Source organism: Gymnodraco acuticeps, unplaced genomic scaffold (assembly GCF_902827175.1).
Source record: "Gymnodraco acuticeps unplaced genomic scaffold, fGymAcu1.1, whole genome shotgun sequence".
NCBI classification, from domain to species: Eukaryota; Metazoa; Chordata; class Actinopteri; order Perciformes; family Bathydraconidae; genus Gymnodraco; species Gymnodraco acuticeps.
Window position 1 is genome coordinate 157015 of NW_022990963.1, and position 18708 is coordinate 175722.

Sequence of the window (18708 nt, forward strand, 5' to 3'; positions counted from 1 at the left end):
GTTGTTTTTCCTGTTTGGAAATAACTGGTGTCTTTGGAGAAATTGGGGTTTCCCAATATTGAATTAATGAACCATGGGCAACACAGATAAATAAATACCAATCATTGTGTGATATTACTCTATACTGATCTACACATGTTGAAATCTTGAACACTGTCTTTGTCTCTTTGGTGAAGATAAAATACAATCCAATTATAACATTCTGTCAGACTAGAGGAAAGAACAAAATCACATTCAACACTTTTTGTAGCTGTAGAGTTCTCCTAAATACACAACAAATGTGCATCTTATTTGCATACATTTTCAAAAACCTTGTAACACAATAATCAACTGGATAAGTGTAATATTGACATGTATTACTTTGCAATTTGACAAAGCAATTTGCTCATACTCTTGACTTTCTAGATTCATTTATTTCTATATTCTGAAAACGCTTACTGAACGATTTGTTTGTACATCCTTCATAGCCTGGTTTGGTTTTGTGCTGATAGGGTCAGTGCAACTCAAGTTAAAGCCTTCTTATTGATATGTCTTGTCACTATTTGCATTGCCTTTGATATCGAGGCAAGTAATGGATCCGGATACTTTTTTTACATTGTGATACTTATTACATAATTCCAACATGCAAATATAAAATACAATAAGTGCAAAAGACGAAATACATCAATACGTGATAGCCTACAGTATATGTCGACTGCACTCAGATGACACACACACACACACACACACACACACACACACACACACACACACACACACACACACACACACACACACGCACACACACACACACACACACACACACACACACACACACACACACACACACACACACACACACACACACACACACACACACACACACACACACACTCCCCCTGACGCTAGTCTCGGTTTCAGACACGCAGTTTGACAGAGCGAGACGCACCGAGGAGAGCGCACTGTCTCCGGACTCACCTGAAGAGAGAGAGCGGTGTGTGTGACCATCATCCAGCTGGAACCTGCTCTGACACACACACACACACACACACACACACACACACACACACACACACACACACACACACACACACGCCACACACACACACACACACACACACACACACACACACACACACACACACACACACACACACACACACACACACACACACACACACACACACACACACACACACACACACTGCCCAGCTACATCTGCCACGTCGCCTCTCATGGACAGCAGTCTGCGGAGTGAGGATGTGGAGAAACATGTCTCCCTGTTTGGATTCTCTTGTGGATCAAAGCCTTCTTCTTCTTCTTCTTGCTGATATTTTAACCGCGTGAAGAGCGACTTTAAGGACTCTTTTAAAAAGCTCCGTAAATCCAGCTTTTTTGCTATAACAATGTCCCAAAACATTTGCGTGGAAAAGTTGGAGGCATGCTGCAGGTTGAAGGCTGCGAAGGCGCGAGACTGAAACTGAAGCAGAATGACACGAGCCTGGCAGCGAACTGGGTAACTAGGATTGACGTTTTTTTTAATCGCGTTCCTGCTTGTTTTAGCCTGAATAAAGCCATGCATATTGTCTAATGCGTTAACCCAGGACACATTGGAATAATAATAATAACATTGAACACAAGCGTTTGTTATTATAGCAGATTGTATTCCCTATGTGACAAACGTATTCCCTGTAATATCCTATTAGTTTACTATAGAGAGTAGACGGCGTGAAAAGAGCCACACATATTGTCTAACACTTTAAGCCAGGACTAAGCAATAACATATTAAACATAACTCTTTATTATATTAGCAGCAGTGTAATTTCTCAGTTGATGTGACAAACTTATTTCCTGTAATATTCCATTAGTGCACTATAGAGGGTAGTAAAGCGGCTGCAGAGGCTAATGGTGCTCAATTAATGCTTTCCTCATACATTTATTTATTTATAATAATAATAATAATAATTCAATTATGTTCCGCAATGGACTCTGAGTTTCCTAATGGATCTCACCATGTTATTTTATTACACTGTTTCAATGGAGGTAGCCAACTGTACGTTTTTCCTATCATTTACACTGGATACATTTCTTTATTTACTATAATACTGCTTGTTTTAGATTGAATAAAGCCACACATATTCAAGCCAGGATAAATTAGAACCATTATATATTGTTTAATAATATAAGTAGTATATTTCCTCAGTGTTCCCCTATGTAACATACTTATATGAGACTTACATTTTCCTGCAATGTCCCATTGGTTTACTTTAGAGGGTATGGGCTAATAACCATCAATCAATGCTTTGCATAATGTTTTTTTATTACTATATTCATCTCATGATGTTCCTGAAGGCACTTTTAGTTTCCTTGTGGTACATTGATGTATCTCTTCCTGTTATTTTATTACACTTTTTCGTAGTTTTCCAATGATTTATGGATGCCTCCTGTCTTTTACATGTACACTTTGTCTTCTCTCTACTTACTAGTGATTGAGTAAAGGAGTTTTCCTTTAAGTAGATGAGAGGCTTTTAAAGCAACTGCTTTTCTTCTCTGTTATGGATTGTCCATATAGACATGTCACTGCCCCCGTCCCCCCGTCCCCCCGTCCCCCCGTCCCCCCGTCCCCCCGTCCCCCCGTCCCCCCGTTGTGCAGCCAGGGATCATTAACCTGTTCTTGTGTGCAGTATATTCTCTTAGTCCCCAGAGTCAGAACTAAACATGGAGAAGCAGCGTTCAGTTATTATGCTCCAAATATCTGGAACAAACTCCCAGAAACCTGCAGGTCCGCTGCAACTCTGACTACTTTTAAATCCAGGCTGAAGACTTTTCTTTTTGTCGCTGCTTTTAATTGAACTATTCATATCTTAAGACTGCACTGTAACTTTTATCACTGTAACTTTGATCCATGTATTTTTTCTTTTAATGTTTATTTTATTAGCTTTTCTTTTTAATGACTGATTTTAAATGCCATTTTCTTAATCTCTTTCATTTTTTGTAAAGCACTTTGAATTGCCTGGTGTTGAAAAGTGCTATATAAACTTTCCTTGCCTTGCCTTGCCTTGCCTCGCCTTGCCTCGCCTTGCCTCGCCTCGCCTTGCCTCGCCTCGCCTTGCCTCGCGTTGCCTCGCCTTGCCTCGCCTCGCCTCGCCTCGCCTTGCCTCGCCTTGCCTCGCCTTGCCTCGCCTTGCCTCGCCTTGCCTTGCCTTGCCTTAGGATGAACTAATTAGAAGGAATTCATATGTTTTTTTTTACCTTGTTTTGTTAGCGTTTTTCTTACTCCTTATATCCTTAACCCACTCATTAGTCTTCCTGTAGCTAAAGGTCAGCTAATTTTTCGTCTTGGCAAAATATAGAAAAGAGGAGAGAGAAGGGAAAAGCTCCACATTGCTAATTGGACTCTAATAGGACAGATGACATTGCAATATACAATTATAAGTACACAGTACACGTGAAAAGACACAAGTTCAAAAGACAGAATTGTGTGCTACATCTCAAGTTGTGCCTTATTTATTTTCTGTAAATATAAGATAAGATAAGATGAACCTTTATTAATCCCAGAGGGGAAATTCAGTTGTACAAAGCAGGACAGCAATATATGCAAATTAGCCCACATTAAATAAGATTATTCTCACATCTAAACATAACATTTCGTTTAGCGTGTGATACAACATGTAGGCAATCAAAGAAGAGAGTTTCATGGAGATATGTAACCCTCATCCCATAGAGCGAGGTAAAAGGTTAAGAAAGTATGTTTAGTCTAAGAAATATACACGATAATCCACTATATCAGAATACAGATACTGATTACAAACCATTCATCTTATATAATAAGCAGATATAACATAATATTATTCTTGTGTGGGCAAAGAACGCTAATGACACAAATGAGATGTCACATGGTTCATTTGACTGTTCTTCTCTGCTGTGAATTATAAACTCTCGGTCTTAATAACTTCAACACATACTCCACTTTTTAGGCTTCGGATAGCTTCCTTTTCCCTGCCAGCTATTTTTTGAGCACATTATCTCCTCTCTGTCTCACACACTGTTAAATCCAGCTCTTTCAATCAGCTGTTTGTCGCTGAGGGGCAGGCTCCGAGAGCAGGTTTCAATTTCAATTAGAGATCAGCACGGAGCTTCTGAGCAGCGCTACTGACGTGAAGTGAGAGAGAGTGGTGGTTAAAACTGAAGTCTTTAGCAGGGGAACAGGCAGAGAGAAAATAAGTGGGACAACTTTAAACTGAAAGAAAGAGAAAGGCTGGAGTTGAAAGTGCAATAGGAAAAAAATACATACTGGGAACTTTGCACAACTTGTTTCAACAGTTTTGACATAATCAGAAGACACATTCGACACAAAAACTCAGAAGAAAATCAAGTTTAGATTACTTTCTTGATATACTTTATGTCGATTTGTATTAAAGTGGACATATTATACTAATGTTCAGGTGTATATCAGTATGTAGTGTCTCTACTTTAAAGAGTCCTCTCCTGCTGATGTTCAGGTGTATATCAGTATGTAGTGTCTCTACTTTAAAGAGTCCTCTCCTGCTGATGTTCAGGTGTATATCAGTATGTAGTGTCTCTACTTTAAAGAGTTCTCTCCTGCTGATGTTCAGGTGTATATCAGTATGTAGTGTCTCTACTTTAAAGAGTCCTCTCCAGCTGATGTTCAGGTGTATATCAGTATGTAGTGTCTCTACTTTAAAGAGTCCTCTCCTGCTGATGTTCAGGTGTATATCAGTGTGTAGTGTCTCTACTTTAAAGAGTCCTCTCCTGCTGATGTTTAGGTGTATATCAGTGTGTAGTGTCTCTACTTTAAAGAGTCCTCTCCTGCTGATGTTCAGGTGTATATCAGTATGTAGTGTCTCTACTTTAAAGAGTCCTCTCCTGCTGATGTTCAGGTGTATATCAGTATGTAGTGTCTCTACTTTAAAGAGTCCTCTCCTGCTGATGTTCAGGTGTATATCAGTATGTAGTGTCTCTACTTTAAAGAGTCCTCTCCTGCTGATGTTCAGGTGTATATCAGTATGTAGTGTCTCTACTTTAAAGAGTCCTCTCCTGCTGATGTTCAGGTGTATATCAGTATGTAGTGTCTCTACTTTAAAGAGTCCTCTCCTGCTGATGTTCAGGTGTATATCAGTATGTAGTGTCTCTACTTTAAAGAGTCCTCTCCTGCTGATGTTCAGGTGTATATCAGTATGTAGTGTCTCTACTTTAAAGAGTCCTCTCCTGCTGATGTTCAGGTGTATATCAGTATGTAGTGTCTCTACTTTAAAGAGTCCTCTCCTGCTGATGTTCAGGAGTATATCAGTATGTAGTGTCTCTACTTTAAAGAGTCCTCTCCTGCTGATGTTCAGGTGGATATCAGTATGTAGTGTCTCTACATGTCTCCATGCTTTAATGTTCAAAAAGCTCTTTATTTTTCTCATACTGTCTGTGCTGCAGCACCTCTTTTCACCCTCTGTCTGAAACCAGAGCTCAGTCTGCTCTGATTGGTTAGCTGGTCAGCTCTGTTGTGATTGGTCAACCACTGAGAGATGTCCCGCCCCTTATCTCCTATAATGTGATGGAGCGCTAGCCAATAGGAGCACAAGTGTCCCATAGTGATGTCACTATGTTCCGGATCATTTTTCAGTTACGGAAACAGCCTTGGCAGAGATCTTGGCTCTCCAAGTGTTCTTTAAGTTACAAAATGTTTTACGATCAAACTTGGCTGGTCCACTGTGTAGTGTGTGTGTGTGTGTGTGTGTGTGTGTGTGTGTGTGTGTGTGTGTGTGTGTGTGTGTGTGTGTGTGTGTGTGTGTGTGTGTGTGTGTGTGTGTGTGTGTGTGTGTGTGGATACATAATGTATTTATTTCTCCAAGCCTTTGGTTACTTACTGCTAACAGAAAATGCTCCAGTGGACCTCGCTGTAGTTTCTCGTCCCTGCAGAGCTGAACAGCCTCTCAACATGAAGAGAGAACGCCATTGACTTTCAAACACTTTTCCTGTTATCATAGAAGCATTCCCAAGCTAGAGTAGTCCGTCTTTCATTAACTGAAACAATGTCCTGTAATACACAATATTTAAAATACATTTCTCTCAGTGTGGCCACAGAGGAAGCACTCTGCTGTGTGGAAAAGATGAACGATAATGACTGATCTTTCTCTGGGAATATGAGGGGCCAAAATCGAATAAAAACGTATTTGTGTGTGTGTGAGTGTGTGTGTGTGTGTGTGTGTGTGTGTGTGTGTGTGTGTGTGTGTGTGTGTGTGTGTGTGTGTGGGTGTGTGTGTGTGTGTGTGTGTGTGTGTGTGTGTGTGTGTGTGTGTGTGTGTGTGTGTGTGTTTGTGTCACCAGAGTATTTTTGCAAAAGCAAATCTCCCAATAACTCATCCACCAGCTCCGAACTCCAATAAGTGGATAGTTCAAGTTCCTCCTTTAAATATCTTTCAAGGCAAGGCAAGGCAAGTTTATTTATATAGCACTTTTCAACACAAGGCAATTGAAAGTGCTTTACAAAAAATGAAAGACAATAAGAAAATGGCATTTAAAATCAGTCATTAAAAAGAAAAGATAATAAAAGAAACATTAAAAGAAAAAGTACATGGATAAAAGTTACAGTGCAGTCTAAGATATGAATAGTTCAATTAAAAGCAGCGGCAAAAAGAAAAGTCTTCAGCCTGGATTTAAAAGTAGTCAGAGTTGCAGCGGACCTGCAGGTTTCTGGGAGTTTGTTCCAGATATTTGGAGCATAATAACTGAACGCTGCTTCTCCATGTTTAGTTCTGACTCTGGGGACAGAAAGCTGACCAGTCCCTGAAGACCTGAGAGATCTGGATGGTTCATCATTTAGCAGGAGGTCAGAAATGTATTTTGGGCCTAAACCATTCAGTGCTTTATAAACCAGCAGCAGTATTTTGAAATCTATTCTTTGACACACAGGAAGCCAGTGTAAAGACTTCAGAACAGGAGTGATCCACTTTCTTAGTGTTAGTGAGGACTCGAGCAGCGGCGTTCTGAATCAGCTGCAGCTTTCTAATATATTTTTTAGTGAGACCTGTGAAGACACCATTACAGTAGTCCAGTCTACTGAAGATAAAAGCATGGACAAGTTTTTCCAAATCCTGCTGTGACATTAGTCTTTTAATCCTAGATATATTCTTTAGGTGATAGTAGGCTGATTTAGTAACTGTTTTAATGTGACTGTTGAAACTCAGGTCAGAGTCCATGACTACACCTAGATTTCTGGCTTTATCTATTGTTTTGAACATTGCAGACTGAAGCTCAGCGCTAACTTTTATACGTTCTGACTTGGCTCCAAAAACCATTACCTCAGTTTTGTCTTTGTTTAATTGGAGAAAGTTCTGACACATCCAGTCATTGATTGGTTCAATGCACTTACTCAGTGTTTTAACTGGAGAATAGTCTCCTGGTGAAATGGTTATGTACATTTGTGTGTCATCCGCATAGCTATGGTAACTTATTTTGTTGTTTTTCATTATCTGAGCCAGTGGTAGCATGTAGACGTTAAAGAGAAGAGGCCCCAGGATGGAGCCTTGAGGTACCCCACATGTCATATTTGTCAACTCAGATGTGTATTTACCTATAGAAACAACGTTTTTTCTGTCCTTTAAGTAGGATTCAAACCAATTTAGAACTGTTGTCCCACCCAGTTTTCAATAGGTAAATAAATGTCATTTGTGTGTAGAAAGACTCGTTTACTTGGATCAACAGTTTATAATTCAAACTGTAGAAACCAAGCCATGATGTTTTGTTATTTTTCCTTGTGGACATCAAGATCCTGTCTTGCTGTGACTCGGAAACTAAAAGGAGCTCTCTGTCTCGGCCCTTCAGACTGCGATGATCCTGTAATCATGAATGAAAACTCTTTCCAGGATAATTGCAGTTCAGGAGAGACATTCTGCATCACTCTACATCATGAAATCATATTCTCTCAGCTGATTGCTGTGCATGTTTTAAAGTAAGGAGCCGTTCAGGTGATGGTTCAGAGTCATTCAACACCTCTCTGTCCCAAAATACACTTCTGCTTCAGGGCTTTTATGAAAATGAAGATGGAGGCATACTTGCCAACCCTCCCGATTTTCGCGGGAGACTCCCGATTTCATTCCCCTCTCCCGGTTTCCTCCCGGGGTCATATTTCTCCCGCATTTCTCCCGATTTCTGACAAAATCAGATTTACTCAGGACTGTTTCCACTCTGACTTTAATACAGGTACACCATTGTTTGGTTTCCATGGTAGCGCGTCTCTTTAGTAGCACGCGCAACTGGAAGTCTGAGAGGCTTAGGAAGATAGTCACATAAAACAGAACAAGAATCGACAACTCCACCCTCTGCTCACTCCTTTCCTGCAAAATACAGTTCCAGCCCACACATATGCTCCATCAAGGATGGTGCTTCAGGCCGCAAGGCAGTGCACTTACAACTACAATAGGCATGTTAATGTTAATCTAATACAGCTCCGGCGATCCCCTCCTCCCCCCCCCCCCCGCGGTGGTTTTGAAATGCTCCCGATTTCTGAGGTCTCAAGGTTGGCAAGTATGGATGGAGGGGATGTGGAAAGGCGGATGTTTGAGTGATGCATGAGTTGCAGATATATGCAAAGAGGCATTTGAATTGTACAGTGGTGGAAAAACAGAGCAGAGTTTAAAAGTCCTCCACCTTTTAACACTCTGATGAAAGAAAATAGTTTCTTTAAAGAAGCTTGTGTGACCTCCAGCTTTTAAGGAGAGAAGCAGATTATGGAATGTTTTTACCTTTTATCACATCGATTAACATCTTAACCCCAAGCTAAGAGGCGTTCAGGGTCGCAAATCTATAGCAAAAACCTTTTCAAATAAAGATTAATTCAACTAATGAGGACAAGAGAGATTTAAAGTACACACAATGAAATCAGTTTTTCACTCAGCAGGTAAATTGTGCACAAAGAAATGCTAAAACCGTTGTATGCTTAACAAATCTTTACAGCTCATTCGCTTTTTATGGAATAAGTGTATACTTAGCTACTGTACACCACTGGCATGTATACACAGAGATGGGGTCGTTACTAAAAAAAAGTAATATATTACATATTACATATTACTTTTTAAAATAGTAAAATATATTACACTACTTCGTTACTCTCTACATAAAGTAACTCGTTACTTTACTCGTTACTTACTCGTTACTTACTCGTTACTTTACTCGCAGGGCCGGCCCGCCCCTCCCTACAGGCAGATCACGCAGACTGCGGCGCAACCTACAGTGTAAGCGTGCCACAGTTTTGCCTCTGCGAGACTCCACTTGCACCCGCAATTACTATTGCATTAAGGAAGACATAACACAAGTCTTTCTTTTGATATGCTCTAAAATAGGCTACCAGCCACACAACAAGCTAACAGTCTGTGAAACGTCAAGACACTAATGAATGAAACCAGTTCAAGACGCATTATTCTTATCATTCTTTTTGAGCGCAGTAACGGTAAGGTAACTAATTACTTATTTATTTAGTATTCCATAACTTAGTAACAGAGATGGTCAAACTAAAGTGGTAGAGACATGGCAGAATTCCTACAATGAAGCGGGGCATTGAACTGTTCACCCGTGAGAGGGCGATCAACAAAAGAGAGCGAGCGGCCCCGTTGAGGGAGTTCACAGATGAGAAGACTCAGCCATGTTTATGCAGCACTGCACGTGGAGATGTGGTCTCGCAAGTCGCGCAGATTACATAGGCCTACATGTATATAAACCTGCGGCGGAAACCCCTCTAGTCTGTCAGTGAGTGTGATTATTTTATAAAAGTAACGAAGTAACGCGTGTCGGGGCAATGTTAGTAACTGTAGTGTGATTACTGAATTATAAAAGTAACGCGTTACACCACTCCGTTACCGGCAAAGGTAATATTATTACAGTTACTTATTTTAGTTGTTATTATTGTTACACCCAACTCTGTGTATACATATACTGTAACATATGAAGTATTCCCATGATTCAATAAGCCTCGTTGGCCTCTCTGTGAAGCTCATCCTATAGAAATATATTCTCTCTGTGCTCCTTTAAACCCCCCCCCCCTAGGTTCAGTGTCATGCTCAATAAACCTCTGCTGTCAGAAGCATTTTGCTGAGTCGCTGTGGAGCTCTCTGACCCCCCTCCTTTCGAGAAAACAGCAAATGACTGGGCATATAATATAAAAGAGTAAACTCTGAGGATAGCTGCAGGGGTCTCACTCTTAATTTGATCTGACGATGCCCCCGCTTCATCATCTCTTGCCTCAGGTGCAGAACAGATATCGTTAGATGGCCTGTTGCTATAAAACAGCCCTAGTTATGTTTATTTTGCATCCAGATGTTCCTGTATTTAATAAAACAAGAAGTGTCTCAGCTTGATACGGCAGCGTGGCTTCAGAAGAGTGTAATTGGATCTAAAGAGAGGGTTTTTGTGTGAAGAGAGTCAACCCAAACAGACATTTTCACTATTTGATCAGCGAGTGATGAGTCAGCAAAAGCAGCAGGGGGTCCGACTTGCTGTCAAGATGAAATAAAAACGTATTTATTATTAATGTGATAAAGTAACATATTTGTACTGTGAGGTTGTTGGATCGTTTACATTTTGCAGCTGGTCTGGGAGAGAAAATTCCTCTGGTCTCCAGGTATTAAAAATAGTTTAAAAAAGTGAAATAGTGCAATAAGAGTCTATATAATATGCCAGTTATTGGAATGATATATTAGAGAAATAGATAAATAATGGCTAAGTAGATGAATGTTATGGATGTTGTTTCAGCAGTTCAGGTGTTTAACAGTCTTATGGCCTGTGGGATGAAACTGTCTCTGAGTCTGGTGGTTTTAGTCCCGGATGCTGCGGTAACGCCTGCCAGACGGCAGCAGACTGAACAGTTTGTGGCTGGGGTGATGCAGGACTTTTATAATCCTGAGGACTTTCTTCCTGAGCCGCTGGGAGTAAAGGTCCTCCATGGATGGCAGCTCCGTCCTGGTGATGTTCTGTGCAGTTTTCACCACCCTCTGTATAGCCTTACGATTGAGGGTGGTGCAGCTGCCGTACCAGGCCGTGATGCAGCCAGTCAGGATACTCTCTATGTACCTGTAGAAGGTGCAGAGTATCCTGGAGTCCATGTTGAACCTCCTCAGCCTGCGGAGGAAGAAGAGCCGCTGTCGAGCTTTCTTGGTGATGGTGTTAGTGTGAAGAGTCCATGTCAGGTCCTCAGTGATGTGGACACCGAGGAACCTGAAGCTGCTGACTCTCTCCACCGTAGTCCCATTGAAGGCGATGGGGGCGTGTCCCTCTCCCTGCTGCTTCCTGTAATCCACAATCAGCTCCTTGGTTTTGCTGACGTTGAGATGGAGGTTGTTATCCTGGTACCAAGATGTCAGATTTTCAACCTCCTCTCTGTACGCCGTCTCGTCGCCGTCTGTGATCTGGCCGATGACGGTCGTGTCGTCAGCAAACTTCACGATGGTGTTGGAGCTGTGTGTGGCCACGCTGTTGTGAGAGAACAGGGAGTAGAGGAGAGGGCTGAGCACGCAGCCTTGAGGGGCTCCGGTGTTGAGGATCAGGGTGGAGGATGTGATGTTTCCCACCCGCACTGCCTGGGGTCTGCCCATCAGGAAGTTCAGGATCCAGTCACAGAGGGCACTGTTGAGCCCGAAGTCTCTGAGCTTGATGGCCAGCTTGGAGGGCACAATGGTGTTGAAGGCTGAACTGTAATCAATGAACAGCATTCTCACATATGTGTTCGTCTAACAGCTACTGTACAGTTACGTCATACATCCCTTAAAAAATGTCAAACTCCTTTACAATCAACTTAACTACATCCTTAACCACATAAATAAGTAATGCATTGTTCTTATAAAAGCCTTGTCCTTTTGATCCTTTCTCATGTGGACAGAAAAGCCTGTTTTGAATAATGCCTTCAGAAGCTGTGTGTTCATATGAAATGAAACATGAATAAACCATAACCACATACATTTAACATGTGTTTGCTTCACATATGTTGTATGTAGCCGTTGATGCGTTGCTTTTAGACCATCCCTGCCTCATTGTGCTGTTTTCACAGTTACTTATACAATGCCTGGTGGTGCATTGAATGGAAAAACAACATTATTAGTGTTTACGCTTTTGGTTCAGGCTGACATAAAGTGGCTTTTCTTTGATCTTCCATTGTAATTAGAGTGCAGAGAAGATTTACATATACACTGTTTTTGTCTTGCGGGTCTTTTTCAACATTATTTATGTGTTCTTCTTTCATTCAAACAAGAGATGTAGTTAAAAACAAGGATTGTACAGTTGACAAAATGTGTTTTCCTTTGTGAGGACTACAATATATATATATATATATATATATATGTGTTTCCTCTCTAAGTCTGATGCTGTCCAATTTAGGTGGATTCAAAGTCACAGCACATACCATGGACCGAATGTTTTATGATATAATAGAAAGATGTAAACACATTGAATACATGTATTTGCTGGCTATTCTTGATGTTCTGATTTGCTGAATGGTCTCAAGTCTCCTCACATACCGTGTGAAGCAGGAAATATTTTCTTTAGAGATTAACATTGTTGTCTGACTGAAAGCGAATGCGTCATAGATTATACTGAAAGAGACCAAGTTAGTACAGTCTGTCCATGTCTGAAAAGAAAAGTGTTTATAGGTTTTGGTAGAAAGTGATGCACCAAAATGAATCCACTCATTCTAGGCACTTATCTAATATAATGAACATTGCTAATTGTGCAATACAGCTAATAAGCTACGATAGCTTCCTCAATTCTGGTTCGTCAAGATGGCTTTCGTTTGGTCAAAATGTTAATGCAATTGTATTTGCATGAGCAAATGCACAAATCAAGGCGATTCAACTAGAACTGAAATGCTTTGTGACCAGGTCTAAGAGATGGACTAGACACAATAATCATTCAAATGGATATAATGTTTCTTCAGCCATTCAACTAGTACTTTGTCTGAGACATACTGACTTCTTTAAAACTTTTAAAGACTGACGTATCTCAAGTGTTTGCTGAGGAGATAGATGGATGAATGGATGGATGGATGGATGGATAGATGGATGGATAGATAGATAGATGGATGGATGGATGGATAGATAGATAGATAGATAGATAGATAGATAGATAGATGGATGGATGGATGGATGGATGGATAGATAGATAGATGGATGGATAGATGGATGGATAGATGGATGGATGGATAGATGGATGGATAGATGGATGGATAGATAGATAGATAGATAGATAGATAGATAGATAGATAGATGGATAGATAGATAGATAGATAGATAGATAGATAGATAGATGGATAGATAGATGGATGGATGGATGGATGGATAGATGGATGGATAGATAGATAGATAGATAGATAGATAGATAGATAGATGGATAGATAGATAGATAGATAGATAGATAGATAGATAGATAGATGGATGGATGGATGGATGGATGGATAGATAGATAGATGGATGGATAGATGGATGGATAGATGGATGGATAGATGGATGGATAGATAGATAGATAGATGGATGGATGGATAGATAGATAGATGGATAGAATTAAACCATGCAATCCTAAAAAGCCTGCATAGACACTGAGTAAATGTAATAATAATAATAATAATACATGTGATTTATAAAGCGCTTTTCCTGGTGCTCAAAGCGCTTTACAAGCAAGTAAAGAAGAAAAATAACAAAAGTAAAAAGTGCTAAGCTAGGTGGAATAAGGGTGAAGGCTTAGTGGATTAGGAGTTGAAGGCAAGAGTGAAAAGGTGAGTTTTGAGGGATTGTTTGAATGAAGTGAGAGTGTTGACAGATCGGCCATGGCTGTAATGGTTGTCTTTATCAGGGTGAGCGAAGCAGGCAGGACCCAAATGCAGGAATTCAAGGTTGAACTGAAAATACTTTTATTTCAAGGCTACAAAATACACATACAGAGCAGAACTCTCTCCCCAGTGAACACATTCAATTTAGATAAGGATCTCACACCAACTGAAAGATGAACAGAACTTAAATACCAGCAAGAGTTTATGTTTATTAAGGATCCCCATTAGCTTTTGCTCTTGACAAAAGCTACTCTTCCTGGGGTCCGACACTTAAAACAATACAACAATAATACAGCAACATTCAAGATGTAAGTCCTGACATCATTAACAACATCTCCAACATCATCAACAATGTCATCCACTTTCAATATCAATCTCAGCCAAGGATGAGTGCACAAGACACCCACCAGTACAAAGCTCACAGCTCACAAGGGTACATGGTCATTAGTAGATGGCCCTTCAATCTCTTCTTGAAAGAGGCTCTGGACTCTATTTCAGCAAGGTAGTTTGGAGTTCCATTCCTTTATAGCTCTATAAGACACAGAAGAGTTCAGAAGATTTGTCCTGGGTTTAGGTGCCAGTAGATGGCCTGATGTAGCTTGTCTCGTCTTATGGTCATGCTCGTCTCTTGTGCAAACTATTTGATCATAAAAATACAGTGATCACCAAGACAAGACACAGGTGGGGAGCGAGAGAAAACACAGGTGAACACAATCAGGTAATCAAACAGGAGGGAAATCCAGAGACAGGAAGTAAGAGCAGACATAACTAGGGGGGTGCACCTTTCAGAATAAAACAGGAAAACAAAGACAGATCTTAATAATACAAAATAAAACACAGACAGATCGTGACAGTCTTTTCTTTTCTGTCCCACAGAGACGTTCTGTGTTGCTGAATGGGTGACAACATCTAGTCACCTCCCCTGTGAACACCATCACATTGTGCAGGAAAAGTGTCCGTGATGTACCAGGAGGTGGCCTTCCTGGCAGGTAGCTCCGAGCACCAGTTCACCACCTTCCACTTCCAACCTGTGGAGAACAAGAAGGAGGTCCTGGCCAAAAAGGGTTTGTTCTACAAGCGAGCCAAGCTTCTTCTCCAGCCTCAGCCTCGACAACAAGATGGAGGAGAGATCGGCCTTTCTGACGGGGCGGCCATTATCAACGTCGGCGGGATAAAGTACCAAATCCCTTGGTCTACGTTGGACGAATTCCCTTTGACTCGATTGGGGAAGTTGCGAAGCTGCAGCAACGAGGATGAAATCATGGATTTGTGCGACGATTACGACAGCAGCCGAAACGAGTATTTCTTCGACCGAAGTCCGTCGGCTTTCCGCACAATCGTGTGTTTCTTAGCCGCGGGGAAACTGAGGCTACTGAGGGAAATGTGCGCCTTGTCGTTCCAGGAGGAGCTGCTCTATTGGGGGGTGGAGGAGAAAAATCTAGACTGGTGCTGCCTTAGGAAACTGAGGCTCAGACAGGCGGAGTTCAAGGAGCAACAGAGACTGGAGGAGGAAGAGGAAGCAGAGCTAACAACGCCACAATCCTGCCAGGAGAGTCCACAACCGCCTGAGATGGAGGCTCCAGAAGAGACTCGAGCGGGGGGATGCATGAGGAGATTAAGGGACATGGTGGAGAACCCACACTCTGGTTTACCCGGGAAGATCTTCGCCTGTTTGTCGGTTATATTTGTAGCCATCACCGCTGTGACGCTGTGTGTCAGCACCATGCCAGACCTCAGGGAGGAGGAGGAGAGGGTGAGTCTCTTCGCTTTTACTTTCAGTCATAACTTATATATCCTTGCCCTTCTTTTTCACAGATTCAGGTATCCAAAAAGTCCAATCTCATATGTTGTTTGCCAATCTTCCGTTTCTGGAATGAAGTTTTGTCTTGTGTAACCATTAGCCAATCAGCAACCAAGGTAACCCCCCCCCCCCCCCTCTCCTCTCTTATCACTTGAATCTCCTCCTAGAGCACCATTGAGTTCTTTGTAACCAAATCTCTCTCAGAGGGGCGTGGGTAGGGGCTCCTTATTTTCATCTAAAGCAGGGGTGCCCAACCTTTTTTGAACCGAGAGCTACTTTCAAAGTTGCCAGTCTGCCGAGATCTACCAGTCCAAATAGAGAGGCGTAGCCATTACTGACAGCCTACTACCAGGTAAATACACACTTCTACTTGTATAAAACTGACCTTTGTACGATGAATACTTCATAAAATACTGCAGATCCTTTATCTTACCTCTTTCTAATCTACACACATACAAGTATTTAACTGAAGTTACACAACAGTGTTGTTGATACAGAGTTGGAGTTTATTCACACGTCACTACAGTGGGTAATGTTTTCAAGAAACATTGAACAGTGCTGCCACACATGACACAGGAAAACAAGAAAAGACTCTGAACCCATTCTTTGCCATTATATACAAATAGTGTTGCTACAAAAGTATACATTCGGCTTACTAAGACAACTCAGATCTGAAGCTACACAGGAATCTGCTGCCAAAATGCAATAAAAAAGACAAAATTAATAGAATCAAACCCTTTTTTTGTTGCATTTTAGTAGAATATAAAAATAAATGCCTTTTAAAATAGGATGCAAGCAACACTAGTTTCTTAACCTGAATTGATAATAGACTATAATCAATTTAAACAGAACAGATCTTAATGTTTGCATTCTTATACAATTTTGTACAATAATTATAATGAATAAGTTCAAACAAACTAAAACTTACAGCTGATTAATAACGGTATCAAACTTGAGTTTTTATCAAAAACCTGTTGAAATGCTGCTGTTATTTTTACTGTCCCCAAAAAGCCCGTCGGCAGCCTCCAGGAATGCTTCTTTCACAACTTCGCCGTCTTTGAAAGACTTCATGTGTTTCGCAAGAACGTGACTGACACGATAAGATGCTCTGGTAGCAGCCTTGCTCTTGTTGTTGGGCCTGGTGGAAATGGACTGCTGTGCATTTAGCTGTCCTTTCAGGCCCCTCCCCTTTTGGGAGCGTCGGGCAGAATTAGGAGGGAATTCCGTCTCGTAGCGTTTGTGCACTGTTTTGAAATGCTGCTCCTAAATTACCCTTCTTCGATAAAGCCACGCTCGCATTGCAGATGAGACAGATGGACTTTGAATTGGAATAGATACAAAAATAATCATCCTCCCACTCGGAGTGAAAATTATATATTTTGGGCTTTTTTGCTTCTGCCATAATTGCGGTCTTGTGTGTGCGGTCTGTCACTCCTGTTGACAAGGTCGGACAACAACGTCAGCGAAATACTGCCCAATGCCCACCAGCCACGCCCCGACACATGGGGTCACGCCGGCCAATCACAAAGCTTTGATGCGTTCAAGTGCATTATTCTGGCACAGGAACATTATGTTACAGGACATTAACGATAAAACAGAATGTTGTTGTTCTATTTTTAGACACATCTCGCGATCGACTGGGAATCTCCTCGCGATCGACCGGTCGATCGCGATCGACTGGTTGGGCACCCCTGATCTAAAGTAACAGACAGAGAATCAGCACTTTGGAAACAGGGCTGAAACAGAGGGGATTATGGGTAATGCTGCAATGATCTGTTTGGTGTTTCAGCCAATCAGAGACATGTTCTGTATCTGAGACCTGTAATATATTGATGAGAAACAGTACAATATGGGACCTTTAACTTGGAGTGATGTAACTGTTCAAAAGCAATCGTCTTCAACATTTCTATCTATCATGGACACAGATTAAAATCCCAAAATGTCCTGAAGTACAGTTTTTGAGGAAATGCACTTCACAACATTCACCCTCTAAATCAGTGGTTCTCAACTGGTGGGTCGCGACCCAAAAGTGGGTTGCGGACCTGTTAGTAGTGGGTCGCGGATGTGTGAGTGAAGAAAAAAAAATTGGAAAAAAAAATTGAAGCATTAAAGCATGGAGACAAAACATTTAAAAAAAAATTTTGGGGGAAAAAGTCAAACTTTTATTTTGAAGGCCCGATTTTCTTACGCTGTGCATGCATTATACATCCATGGTGCATGCAGTCGGCGATGGACTGGAAGTACCGGAGACCATAAACGGTTTTGAAAACTTCTGTCACAGTGATCATCTTCTCAATAAAATATCTTTGCTGATGTTTTTTCTTCTGGCCAATCAGAATCAAGATTGTTGCCGGAAGTCCCCACGGAGAATAACTTAGCGGTAGAACTCTTCTTTATACATCCATGGTTACAACTTCAGATACAAATGAACATATAATGAAATATGACCCCCGGTCTGATGACTGACAGGTCACAGAACAATGGGAGCTATCTACCCTTACCCACAATTTAAAAGTAAGTCACACAGACTCTCTCCTCTTTGCTCTTCTCGCAGCAAGATGTCAGAACAAAGTGAAAAACAAACAATGGTATACAATATTAACATGTCGGGTAGTAATACATCTATTTATTTTCTTCTCAGAGTGTACCAGAATGCATAGTTTATGTTAGTATTTCTAAAAATCTCCTGGGGGAGAATCCCCACAGACAGCATGCGCCTTTTTATACAGTTCAGCTTTGATTCCATCATCTCATTAAACCTTTTTTAAAAGCATACTTTAGTTCTGTGAAGGGATATAAGGGATATTTGCACTGTACTTCACTTTAATTAATATTGTATGCTATGCTATGTATTGTATGCAACAATAAAACTGAACTCCTTCTCATCGGCTCCAAATCCACCCTCAGCAAAACCCCCAACCTGACAGTCACCATTTATGGCACCCCTGTTTCCCCCTCCACCCAGGCACGCAACCTTGGCGTTATATTTGACCCCACCCTCTCCCTCGAGCCCCACATCCGTCAAGTTGTAAAAACCTCATTTTTCCACCTCCGCAATATTGCCAAACTCCGTCCCTCTCTCACCCGCCCTGCAGCTGAGCGACTCATT

At 41.3% G+C, this 18708-nt stretch overlaps 1 protein-coding gene across 1 annotated transcript in view; it reads left to right on the plus strand.

Annotated features, from left to right (window-relative positions):
* The first annotated feature begins 1121 nt into the window (after nt 1-1121).
* The window catches only part of kcng2 (potassium voltage-gated channel, subfamily G, member 2), a 48895-nt gene continuing 31308 nt past the window's right edge, over nt 1122-18708 (plus strand). Inside the window, exons 1-2 of the mRNA XM_034235178.1 lie at nt 1122-1495; nt 14675-15551. Of these exons, the coding sequence (XP_034091069.1) occupies nt 14760-15551 (792 nt within the window). The 5' untranslated portion in view covers nt 1122-1495; nt 14675-14759. The remainder of the gene's footprint in view (nt 1496-14674; nt 15552-18708) is intronic.